General features: G+C 38.3%; 1 protein-coding gene and 1 pseudogene across 2 annotated transcripts in view; both read right to left on the bottom strand.

The window, feature by feature from the left end:
* ANAPC1 (anaphase promoting complex subunit 1) overlaps window positions 1-13,257 on the bottom strand; it is a 119,280-nt gene that overhangs the window by 61,665 nt on the left and 44,358 nt on the right. For both annotated transcript variants that reach the window (XM_064371653.1, XM_064371654.1), the window contains 4 exons: window positions 11,288-11,362; window positions 7,604-7,872; window positions 4,865-4,956; window positions 3,725-3,873 (listed from right to left, as the gene is read on the bottom strand). In XM_064371653.1, coding sequence (XP_064227723.1) covers window positions 3,725-3,873; window positions 4,865-4,956; window positions 7,604-7,872; window positions 11,288-11,362 — 585 coding nt within the window. The remainder of the gene's footprint in view (window positions 1-3,724; window positions 3,874-4,864; window positions 4,957-7,603; window positions 7,873-11,287; window positions 11,363-13,257) is intronic.
* On the bottom strand, window positions 2,694-3,568 carry LOC105715801 (large ribosomal subunit protein uL24-like; annotated as a pseudogene).

Here is a 13,257-nt window from a genome sequence, read left to right as displayed (position 1 = left end):
CCAACATGGTGAAAACCCATCTTTAAAAATATATATGTATATTTTTTAAAAATGCCTAACTCAACAAGAAAAAAACCATTTTAAAATACACAAAGGATTTGCAGAGATATTTCTTCAAAGAAGATACATAAATGGCCAATAAACAGATGAAAATATGCTCAACATCACTAATCATTAAGGATGCAGATCAAAACAACGAAGTATCAGTTCATAAGTACTAGGATGGCTATAATTTTTAAAAAATAGAAAATAATATGTGTTGGCAAGACTGTGGAGAAATTGGAACCCTTCCTCCTGCATTGCTGGTAAGGATGTAAAATGGTACAGCCACTATGAAAATGAGTTTAGCAGTTCCTGAAAAAGTTATACATCAAACTATCTACCATATGGCCCAGCAATTCCACCACTAGGTATATGTTCAAAAGAAATGAAAGCAGAGACTTGAACAGATATTTGTATACCCATGGTTCACAGCAGCACTATTCACAATAGCCAGAAGGTGGAAACAAGCCAAGTGTCCATCATCAGATGAAATGATAAACTGTGGTGTAGCCATACAGTGGAATACTGTATAGAATATTGCCTTTAAAAGAATGTAATTTTGATAGATGCTACAATATGGATAAACCTTGAAAACAGTATGTTAAGTGAAATAAGCTAGATACAGAGGGACAAATGTTGTATGATTCCCATAATATGAGGTACTTATAAGAAAGAAATTCATAAGAAACAGAACTACTAGGGCCTGGGAGGAAGGGGAATGGGGAGTCACTGTTTAATAGGCACAGAGTTTATGTTAAGGATGATGAAAAAGTCTTGGGTATAGACAGTGGTGATGGCTACATAACAATGTGAATGTATTCAATGCCACTGGATTGTACACTCAAAAATAATTTCAGGCTGAGTGCAGTGGCTCATATCTGTAATCCCAAGACTTTGAGAGGCCAAGGCAGGCGGATCACCTGAGGTCAGGAGTTCAAGACCAGCCTGGCCAACATGGTGAAATCCCATTTCTACTAGAAATAGAAAAATTAGCCAGACGTGATGGCTCACACTTGTAATCCCGGCTACTCAGGAGGCTGAGGCAGAAGAATCACTTGAACCCAGGCGGCGGCGAAGGGTACAGTGAGTTGAGATGGTGCCGCTGCATTCCAGCCTGGGTGACAGAGTGACTCAATCCCAAAAAATAATAACAATAATTTCAATGAGAAACATTATGTTATATATATTTTGCTATCAGTAAAATATCTGTGCTTTTTAAACAGAATCACCATTCTATATGTCTGTTTTGGAGTGATGGAGGGCTCTGAAGCACTTCTCACCATGAAGCAGAGCAAAGCATAGAGTAAAGAAAAAGAAGGGCAGAGGGCAAAGACATTTACAATCTACCAACATTTGAGAGAAGGAGCAAAAGCATATGGTTCTCCTGCAAGCCTGGGAAGACATGAGCAGGTTGCTCCAGGATGGGGAGACTGAAGAACAGGTGTGCCAAGAAACATACCTTATCAACTGTGACAGCCCTTTGGTTCTATGTGAAGTTTGATGTTGGGCATGTATTAACAAACTATTATCTAAAAATTAATAAATCATGAAATTTTCAGATCAAGGTAAAGGTGAACAAAAAATAATAAAAATAAAGATGTGTTTCTTTGAAAAAAATTTCAGCAGGATTTTTTTTTTGTAGCGATAGACAAGATGTTCATAAAATCAGTATGGGCCAGGGGTGGTGGCTCACACCTGTAATCCCAGCACTTTCAGAGGCTGAGGTGGGGAGTTCGAGACCAGCCTGGCCAATATGGTAAAACCCCATATCTACTAAAAATACAAAAAATTAGCCAAGCGTGGTGGCAGGGTTCTATAATCCCAGCTATTTGGGAGGCTGAGGCAGGAGAATTGCTTGAACTCAGAAGGCAGATGTTGCAGTGAGCTGAGATCATGCCACTGTATTCTATCTAGCCTAGGTGACAGAGCGAGACTCAGTCTCAAAAAATAAAAATAAAAATAAAATCAGTATGAAAAGGCAAGAAGAGTAATGAAGGAAGGAGTAATGCTAATCAGTTTTAAGACTTACTATAAAGATACAGTAATTACAGTGTAGACAGCCACAAAGATCAATCAACCAGAATAGAAAGTCCAGAAATAGACACAAGAATATGGCCTAATTGACTTTTGACAAAAGTGCAAACGCAATAGAGAAATGATAGTCTTCTCAAAAAATAGAGCTGGAAGAACTGGATATCCAAATGAAGTAATAAAAACCTTGACCTAAAACCTGACAAATTATAAAAAATTAACAAAATGGATTAGAGATCTAAATGTAAAACACACAAAGAAACCCAGGAGAAAATCTTCAAAACCTAAAGTTAAACAAAGAATTCTTTGACATGACACTAAAAGCAACATCCACTAAAGAAAAATACTGATAAACTAGCTTCATCAAAATTAAACACTGTCACTCTTTGACATATAAAGAGAATGACGAGACAAGACAAGGTAGAAACTAGAAGAAAATATCTGCAAACTACCTGTCTGACAAAACCTCATATCTAGAACCCTCAAAACATCATTAGCCATTAGGAAAATGTAAATTAAAACCACAATGAGGTATAACTACACAACTCTCAAAAAGATAAAAATAAAAAATAGTGACAATACCAAATACTGACAAGAATGCAGGTAAATGATCTCTTAAATATAGCTGGTAAAAATGTAAAATGGAAGAGCCACTTTGGAAAACAGCCAAGTTTCTTTAAAAACAAAATACAAACTTACTATATAACCCATCAATCCTACTCCTAGGTACCTGTCCTAGAGAAAGAAAAACTCATATTCACATAAAAGCCTGAACATGAATGCTGAGAGCATCTGTATTTACAATTGCTAAAAACTGGAATCAACCCAATCATCCTTTTTTTTTCCTCGTTTCAAGTTTTAATCAAAGCTCGTATATAAGATTACTTTATTCCTGCATCTTCTCAATTGTTTCTTCCTGGTATTTACCCTTTTCCTTTCCTACTTGGCAAGATTTGGCTTTCTGTTCAAGGATCTTTTTGCGGTCTTTGTCCAGTTTTAGCCTAGTGGTAACCACCTTGCTGGGGTGAATGCCTACGTGGGCAGTTGTGCCTTTAGCCTTTTCCCGCTGCACCCGTTCAATGTACATTACATATTTCTTCCTGCAAACCTGGACTGCTTTGCCAATCGGCTGACCTTTATAGTGTCCTCGTACAACCTGAACTTCAACATCCTTTCGGATGGGCATGGACTGCACGTTGTACTTCTGTCTCAGCTCTTTGGAAAGAGGGGAGGACATAATCTTCCTGCGAATGTGGGAAGGTGCATTGAAATGCCTTTTGCGATTCTTGCATTAGCCAGAAGTCACAAAGGGACTGAACTTCATCTTGGCTGCTCCCGCTTCGGTGATCAACCCAATTATCTTGAATGAAAAACCAACTATGGCACATCCATGCAATAAACTACTAATCAGCCACAGAATGCAATGAACTGCTAATATAGGAAACAACTTGGATTTATCTCAAAATCATGAGAGAAATGTTTAAGGGTGATACAAATGTTCTATATCCTAATTGTAGTAATTACATGAATCTATACACATACTGAAATTCACAGAAATATACACAGAAAGAAAAACTTAACCTTAGGTATAATTTTTAAAACTAAATTTTAAAAGGAAAAGAAGATAGGTAGTAACACTCCACATACATACCAACACTACTAGTCTGCTTCTTTCACAGATTCCAGGGAGGTAAGGATAAGGTGGCATTCCTTCACCCTTCAGACAAGAACTCACCCACTGATAAATACTTGGTGGCTCAGAAGTAAAAAATGATGGATGATGCATAAATCCTGTTTGACCTTTAAAATTAGATAAATAGATACAAAATTACATTAAGACAACATTATTTTAAAGGGAAGATGATCAACAGTTACCTATCATTTTGAAACAATTAGAATAACATTTTCTCATACCCTCCAAAATGCTTCATGTTTTCTGCCACAGTAAATAAGTGATTATGTTATTAAATGTAGAATATAAATGACTTCTATTTATCCCAACCTGGATGGAAATTTAGCAAATTATTTTCCCAAGGCATATAAAGAATCTAACCAAAGGCCTGGGGCAGTGGTTAACACCTGTAATCTCAGCCCTTTGGGAGGCCAAGGCAGGTGGATCACTTGAGGTCAGGAGTTCGAGATCAGTCTGGCCAACATGGTGAAACCTCATCATTACAAAAATACAAAAATGAGCCAGGATGGTGGCACAAGCCTGTAATCCCAGATACTCAGGAGGCTAAGGCATAGTGAGAGGCCCGGTGTCCAAAAAAAAAAAAACCCTAACCAAAATTTTTCGGTGGGCCCTAACTTTCAGTTCCTTTAGCTGAGGGTCTAAGACAGTACAGTGGTGATGGAAATGTTCTGTATCTCAATCTGCACTGTGCAATATGGTGGCACTAGCCCCATGTGGCTACTGAGCTCTCAAAATGCAGCTAGTGCACTGAGGAAATACATGTTTTATTTTAATTGAATTTAAGTAGCATATGGCTAGTGGCTACTAACTGGACAGTACAAGTCTAGGTTAAAAGCATCCTTGGCACAGGAAGCTGTTTCTAAACTTTTGCAAGTCTGAACCTTAGGGATGAGTAAAATTTTCACTATACACTGAAGATATTATGGCTTACTATGTGTCAGAAAACAAGCATTACAAACTAAAATCTGCCTGGTGGAAAGACACTGCCCCTGACTTAGAAGCCAATGGTAAGAAATACATCCTCTGCTCTTCACTGAGAAAGATACAAGCAAATGTCACCACACTGTTCAGGAAATCTTTAAAAGCACGATGACTTACCTGGATCAATTGTGCACACTTGTCCAGTAGTTCTGACAAGCGTTGGGTAGTCTCTATAGTAATGATCTACATAAGGTCCCAATTTTAAGTCCCTAAAACAGTAAGAGCATGTAAAAAAGAAGGTATTATAGCACTTTCTCCCAGCAGAGTTGGAAGGATTCATTAGTTAAAACTTTCAATTTAAAAACTTACTTATGAGAAAGAAGATAACCAAATCTAGAGTCTCTTTATTGTATTTTTGGACTTTAAAGTGCCCAGAGTGACAAATGCAACCCAATCTCTTTTTGCTAAATTTTGTGGAGGTAAAACTAGAGTAAAAGCACCGTGAGCTAGTTCCCCCTCTGCTATTTATTAGCTGTGTGATCTTCAGTAAGTCATGTCTAATAAACCTCAGTATTTTCTTCTAGAAAATGGGGCAATACCGGCTAACTTATTCTGAAGTTTTAAAGATTAAATAAGATGGGCCGGGCACGGTGGCTCACCTCTGTAATCCCAGCACTTTGGGAGGCCAAGGCGGGCGGATCATGAGGTCAGGAGTTCAAGACCAGCCTGGCCAAGATGGTGAAACCCCTGTCTCTACTAAAAATACAAAAAATTAGCCAGGTGTGGTGGCGGGCACCTATAGTCCCAGCTACTTGGGAGGTTGAGGCGGAAAATTGCTTAAACCGGGAGGCAGAGGTTGCAGTGAGCCGAGGTCACGCCACTGCACTCCAGCCTGGGTGACAGAGAGTCCCCCCCCACCGCAACAAAAAAAGATTAAATAAGATAAAGTATGTTAAAAAAAAAAAAAAACTGATAAAACATAAAATATGGACAATTCCCTTCCCTTTCTCTCTCTTCCCGCCCAAGATGCCGAAAGGAAAGAAGGCCAAGGGGAAGAAGGTGGCTCCGGCCCCTGCTGTCGTGAAGAACAGGAGGCTAAGAAACTGGTGAATCCCCTGTTTGAGAAAAGGCCTAAGAATTTTGGCACTGGACAGGACATTCAGCCCAAAAGAGATCTCACTCGCTTTGTGAAATGGCCCCGCTATATTAGGTTGCAGCGGCAGACAGCCATCCTCTATAAACGGCTAAAAGTGCCTCCTGCAATTAACCAGTTTACCCAGGCTCTGGACCGCCAAACAGCTACTCAGCTGCCTAAGCTGGCCCACAAGCATAGACCAGAGACAAAGCAAGAGAAGAAGCAGAGGCTGTTGGCCCCGGCCAAGAAGAAAGCGGCTGGCAAAGGGGACGTCCCCATTAAGAGACCACCTGTCCCTCGAGCAGGAGTTAACACTGTCACCACCTTGGTGGAGAACAAGAAAGCTCAGCTGGTGGTGATTGCACACAACATGGATCCCATTGAGCTGGTTGTCTTCTTGCCTGCCCTGTGTCGTAAAATGGGAGTCCCTTACTGCATTATCAAGGGGAAGGCAAAACTGGTACATCTAGTCCACATGAAGACCTGCAGCACTCTCGCCTTCACACAGGTTAACTTGGAAGACAAAGGTGCTTTGGCTAAGCTGGTGGAAGCTATCCGCACCAATTACAATGACAGATATGATGAGATCCGCCGTCACTGGGGAGGCAATGTCCTGGGTCCCAAGTCTGTGGCTTGCATTGCCAAGCTCGAAAAGGCAAAAGCTAAAGAACTTGCCACGAAACTGGGTTAAACGTACACTGTTGAGTTTTCTGTACATAAAAATAATTAAAACAATACAAATTTTCCTTCAAAAAAAACATAAAATATCATGTTACTTATTTCAGAAAGCCATGATTACAGTTTGGAAATTACTTAATTGCAAAAGAATTTTCATGATAGTAATGACATCCTAAGTGAAATTTACCATTAATTAAAATTGCCATGTCTCAGGGTTGAATTTCAAGATCTCAAAAAAGATAACAGAAATTAGAAAATATACTATGTCTTAACTCAGAGGTTGACATTTCAATTCAAATTCAACTTCTTTATCACCAAAGGCCATAAAGGCTCAAACAAAACATAAGTATGACCCTAGAATTCAGAGCCATACACAAGATGCTTCAAACCTATTGAAAGGTGTTGAAACATATTGCAACTATCTTACTGTAGATCTACTATGAGTGCCTCAAAGACAGGAACGACCTCAGATTGCAACAAGGACAGCATAGCAAAATGAGTCTACAATTATCGAATACCCATATTCTTAGAAACAAATTTAGGCAAGTATCCTCATCACTAAAATAGGAATCTTACCTTGAGACTTTATATGTAAACTATGATTTTGTCAACTATAAAGCACTATTTGAATGTGGGTATTATAAAACAGCAGATATTATTCTAGAACTCCCACCACAGTGTAGCCAGTCATCCTGTCAAAATGAAAATCTGAGGCCGGGCACTGTGGCTCACGCCTGTAATCCAAGCACTTTGGAGGCCGAGGCGGGCAGATCACCTGAGGTCGGGAGTTCAAGACCAGCCTGACCAACATGGTGAAACCCTTAAAAAAAAAAAAGAAAAGAAAAAAAAGAAAATCTGAGTAGGTCATCTCCATTTTTTCATGACCTTCCAGTAATCTCAGGACAAACACTAAAAATACCTGCACAGCCCACAGGCCCTTACATAACCAGTATCTTCAAACAACTCTGTGGTTTACAGGAGATGCCCTAGTTTTCTGAGAAGGTAGACTTCAGAAACTTATTTACAAAGTCCCTATATGATATCATGGAAAAGATAGCCATCTAAGGACATCCTGGCAGTTTCTAACCTACAAACAAATTTACCTTGCCAACTGAACGAGAAGCTCAACAAGTGAACAAATTCCTTCTCCCATTAGAGTATTCAACTTAAGCTCCTCATACACCAGGTGAAGAACGAAAAAAATTGCAGGTATGTGAGTAAAGAGAAGTGTAGAAGAATCCAGACTGAGATTTTGTGAAAAACCCTCATCCTTCATCTGTGAAACTTCTGAAGAACTCAAACATAAGGCTCTGTTCAAAAGATGAGACTCAACATTCTGGTGGTAATCTGAATTTAGTAAATATTCCCAGTCCTGAGAAGAATAAAAAGAATATTAATTTTTAAAAATACCTCCTTAAAATACCATTAGAAAAGAAAATTCACTTAAAACAATTCAAGTTTCATTTTCACATTAAGGCGATCTAACAGTATATATTTAAAAAAAAAAATACTAAGAATGAAGGAATTATAAAATAGCACACAATTTCCAGATGCCAGTTACAAACATTAAGGCAAGCCACCTTTAAAAACCATTTTTTAAAAAAATCTTGTCATGTCCTTTTAGAAAAGACAACGGGAGAAAGACTCTACTATTTAGGTAGAGATTGAGAGAGAAAATTTAAGATTATCTCAGGCTAGGTTTTATAGGAAAAGTAGATGGCATGTTAGTGGCCACTACACTGAGCTATGTTTTGGTAAGAGGGAAGGTCCACCTGCATTCAGCTGGTGAATTCATCTTTCCTACATATATAAGATGCCAGGGCTAATAATATAATCTAATAATAACTGATTTTTATATTCAGACTGTGTACTACATTTTCCAAATATTCAGTCTATTTTGGTTCTACTTGTGATTTACTGAATTTGATTCAGAGAATGTGGTTTATGCTATTTCCAGATCTTGGAATTTACTGGTGTTTTTATAAGGCTTAATACAGTGTGTTATTCTGACTTAAAAATTCTTGGACTAGATATAAAGAATTAACCATAAGAGAAAAAACTAATAAACTGGATAATCAAAATAAAAAATTCTGCTCATCAAAGACACTGTTAAGCCACATACTAAGGGAAAATATGGTCAAGAACTCATGTCTAGAACATGTACATGAACTTCAACAGCTTACGCATTTTTTAAAACTTAATAAAAAGTAAGTAAAGACTTGAACAGAAACTTCACAAAAAGATACATAAGCAGCTAATGAGCACATGAAAGAGTGCTTACCATCCTCCTACCTCAGCCTCCAGGTAGCTGGGACTACAGGTATACGCCATCATGCTTGGCTAATTTTTAAATTTTTTTGGTAGAGACAAGATCTTATTATATGTTGCCCAGACTGGTCTCAAACTCCTGAGTTCAAGCAGTCTTCCTGCCCCTACCCCAAAAAGTGCTGCGATTACAGGTGTGAATTTTAATTTAAAAGAAATTAAAAGAAATTAAAAATTATAGGCATGAATTTTAATTTTAAGAAATTAAAAATTATAGGCATAAATTTTAATTTAAAGGAAATTAAGGCCAGGCACAGTGGCTCACACCTGTAATCCCAGCACTTTGGGAGGCCAAGGCAGGCAGATCATGAGGTAAGGAGTTTAAGACCATCCTGGCCAACATGGTGAAACCCCATGTCTACTAAAATACAAAAAATTAGCTGGGCATGGTGGCACGCACCTGTAGTCCCAGCTACTAGGGAGGCTGAGGCAGGGGAATCACTTGAACCCAGGAGGCAAAGGTTGCAGTAAGCCAAGATTGTGCCACTGCACTCCAGCTTGGCGATAGAGCAAGACTCCATCTCGAAAGAAAGGAAAGAAAGAAAGAAAAGAAAGAAGAAAACAAAGAAAGAAAGAAAGAGAGAGAGAGAAAGAAAGAAAGAAAGAAAGAAAGAAAGAAAGAAAGAAAGAAAGAAAGAAAGAAAGAAAAGAAAAGAAAAGAAAAGAAAAGAAAAGAAAAAGAAATTAATATTCACACCTATAATCGCAGCACTTGGGGGGTAAGGGCAGGAGGACTGCTTGAGTCCAGGAGTTTGAGACCAGCCTGAACAACATTTTATATTAAGACCTTGTCTCTAACAAAAAAATTTAAAAATTAGCCAGGCATGATGGTGCAAACCTGTAGTCCTAGCTACTCAGAGGCTGAGGTAGGAGGATGGCTTGAGCCTAGGAGTTCGAGGTTACAGTAACCTATGATAGCATCACTGCAGTCCAGCCTAGGCAACAGAGTAAGACCATATCTCTTAAAAAACAAAACATAAAGAGGCCGGGCACAGTGGTTCATGCCTGTAATTCCAGCAGTTTGGGAGGCTGAGGCAGGCAGATAACGAGGTCAGAAGTTCAAGACCAACCTGACCAACATGGTGAAACTCCATCTCTACTAAAAATACAAAAATTAGCTGGGTATGGTGGTGCGAGTCTGTAATCCTAGCTACTTGGGAGGCTGAGGCAAGAGAATCACTGGGAGGCGGAAGTTGCACTGAGACGAGATTGCACCACTGCACTCCAGCCTGGGTGACAAGGCAAGACTCCCTCTCAAAAAAAAAAACAAAAAAAAAAGAAATGAAAATACATGTCCACAGGCTGGGCATGGTGGCTCACACCTGTAATCCCAGCACTCTGGGAGGCCAAGGTGAGCAGATTACTTAGGCCAAGAGTTTGAGACCAGCCTGGACAACATGGCGAAACCCCGTGTCTACTAAAATTACAAAAATTAGCCAAGTGTGGTGGCACACACCTATAATTCCAGCTACTGGGGAGGCTGAGGCATGAGAATTGCCTGAACTCGGGAGGCAGAGGTTGCGGTAAGCCGAGATCATGCCACCACACTCCAGCTTGCGTGACAGAGCAAGACTCTGACTCAAAAAGAAAAAAGAAAAAAAAAGAAAATATATGTCCACAAAGACTTGATAGTGAATGTTAGTAGTAGCTTGCTTTATTCATAAGACTGACAAAAAAAAAAAAAACAGAAATAGCCTAGATAATCTACCAGCAGAAGGGTAGATAAACAAACTATGGTATATTTATACTGCTTAGCAATAAAAAGACACAAACTACTGGTGTGTAGCAATATGAATGAATCTCAAGAGCATTATGCTGAATAAAAGAAATCTTATACCAAAGATTACATACTCTATTATTTCATTTACATCAAGTTCTAGAACAGGTATAACTAAGATATGGTGACAGAATGCAGATCAGTGATTGCTAGAAAAAGAGGACAAAGCTGATTAAAAACAGCACAAGGAAATTTTATGGAGTTATGAAAATATTCTGTGTCTTTAAAGAAGTGTGGGTTATATGAGTGTGCATACATTAAGACTGATCAAACTGTAAACTTAAGATGTGAGGATTTCATTCTTGTAAATTACACCACGATTTAAAAAAATATATTTGGGCCACTTAAGAATATACAGTGGAACCTGATATGATTGAGAACTTTAATTTAAAAAACACTGCATAAAAAAGATAAATGCTGTCATTTCAGGTAATCAGTTGGTAATAAAATGTCTACAAACCTAAACTGAAATCATGCAGCAATACATATATTAATGTTTAGATAATCATTAAAGACCATAGAAAATGTAACAGATCCCACTCTTCAAAATAATTATCATTCAGTATTAAAATAAATAAAATGAAAGGTGCCGGAATAGAGGAATTGATAGGAATACCACAGAAGTGAGAGGCCAGTATGAGAATCCATAAATTAATTTATATTAGCAAGAAATAATAGTGCTTACATCTTCAGATCCCGTCTCAGAAGGCCTTGCTTTTTTGGGCGCAATGACAGGGGAAAGTGATCCTTCAAAGTCAAACTGAAAAGTAACCCCAAAAGAAAAGACAAAAGTCATAAATGCATTCCTGTCAAATGATCAACTTAAAGGATTCAGAAATCAGCCCTACCAATTATGGAAACTGAGGGAAGCCATCAAAACTCATTTTTTAATCTGGAAAGTCATTAGTTAAATATCTTTCTTCTAGGTCACTGTGAAGATAAAATGAAATCATATTAATATATGCAAACATCTAGTATGGTGCCCGGGCTCCTAAGTACTAATTTTAACGATAGTTTCCTTCCCTCTCCTACTTCTGTAAGAACACAGATTACATCACACCTCTGGTGGAATAAGAAACTTTAGGCATATCCACAATATGCCAAGTCTCAAAGGATCAACCCAATATCAGTCAAATGTTAGAACTAAACAAACATTTATTTACAGTCCATCTACAGTAAACTATCTAACAATTCTATGGCAGAGACAAATAGCTACTCTGAAAAATCTTTGTTCTCCTCTTTCTCCTGAACCCAGAGGCAGACTACATACATACTCCTGCCTCCTCTGAAGTTAGGTGTGACCCTTTGACTGAGTTAATTATAAAAGGAAGTCACTGTCATCACTTCCAGGACCAGTCCAGTCCTGCAGCTGCTCCTCCAGGCTCTTTGCCCCTTCAACCTGACTGGAATACAGTCAACCAATGGCAATCTTGAAACCGAAGACAGAAGATCCTCCATCAACCTGGGGCCCTGAATAACTGTGTGGCCTGTTTACCTGCTAAGCCCTGTTACATAAGCATCCTCCATCAACCTGGGTCCCTGAATAACTGTGTGGCCTGTTTATCGGCTAAGCCTCATTATATAAGCAAGACAAACATTCTTATTGTGTTTGAGCCATTGTATCTTTTGAGGCCGTTCTGTTACAACAGTGAGCCTAACTTCTAACTAATACAACTACATAAAGCAGTTTTCTACAAGTCACTCTTCTTTAATTTCCCCTGGCATAATCTTTGCTGCCCCAGCTACTTCACATGGGCATTGACTATCAGCTAATAAACTGTAACTCTATAAATGGCAATGGCTATTTTCCTATGCTAAAAAACTTACACATTTATCAATTCACTTACATAAACAGAGTTGATTTCTACATAAAAACTAAATATAGGTAGCAATAAAGTGATTTTTAAAACTGAATGTTATTGAGAGAGGTCTGCTTGTGAAGCATTCAAATAAAAAATAGCTCAACTCATACATATTATAAAAAACCTGGTGAAATCAAAGCAACAAATAAAATAGGAACTATTTTACCTAAAACTTCAACCAAAATATAACATACACAAATACACAAAGTCCCACAGTCAATAAGAATGTCCCTGCTACAATGATCAGATTCGTAAGGCCTGGAGTTATGAGAAAGTAGAAACTGCCTGATGAGGATGGCTCTTTGTACCATGCATGGATCTGTTTAATCTTCATTCTTTCAGTGTGTCTCAGGTTAGCCAACCCTGTTATATGCTCCAATGAACCTCTACCCTTCATCTATCATAATACATGTATCAAATATTATTTATTTGTCTCCCCCACGACAGTCAATTCCAGAAGAACAGTCTGTCTTGTTTAGGGTATATGTGGGAAACCTGGCATCATGCCTAGCTCACAACAGGGATTTGATATTTATCTAATAAAAAAAGAACAGCCCAAAAGCCACAAAAAGTTAACCCCAATTGCAACTATTCCTACAATGCACAGTCCAGTGTTCTCATTTAACACATCAGCAAATTAAAGAAAGCATAAAGAAATGCCAAAAATTTTGTAACTAGTCGTTGGCAGAAATTCTGTACTCCTCCACATTATATATATGAAAACAAAAAGAGAATAAATCTGGACAAAACAAAATGAAAACCATTTGCCAATGAGGACCATTTCATCCTGAGC

The sequence above is a fragment of the Aotus nancymaae genome, unplaced genomic scaffold (assembly GCF_030222135.1).
Source record: "Aotus nancymaae isolate 86718 unplaced genomic scaffold, 86718_ANA_hifiasm-v0.15.2.pri h1tg000155l, whole genome shotgun sequence".
NCBI classification, from domain to species: Eukaryota; Metazoa; Chordata; class Mammalia; order Primates; family Aotidae; genus Aotus; species Aotus nancymaae.
This window is presented reverse-complemented; position numbering and strand designations above follow the sequence as displayed.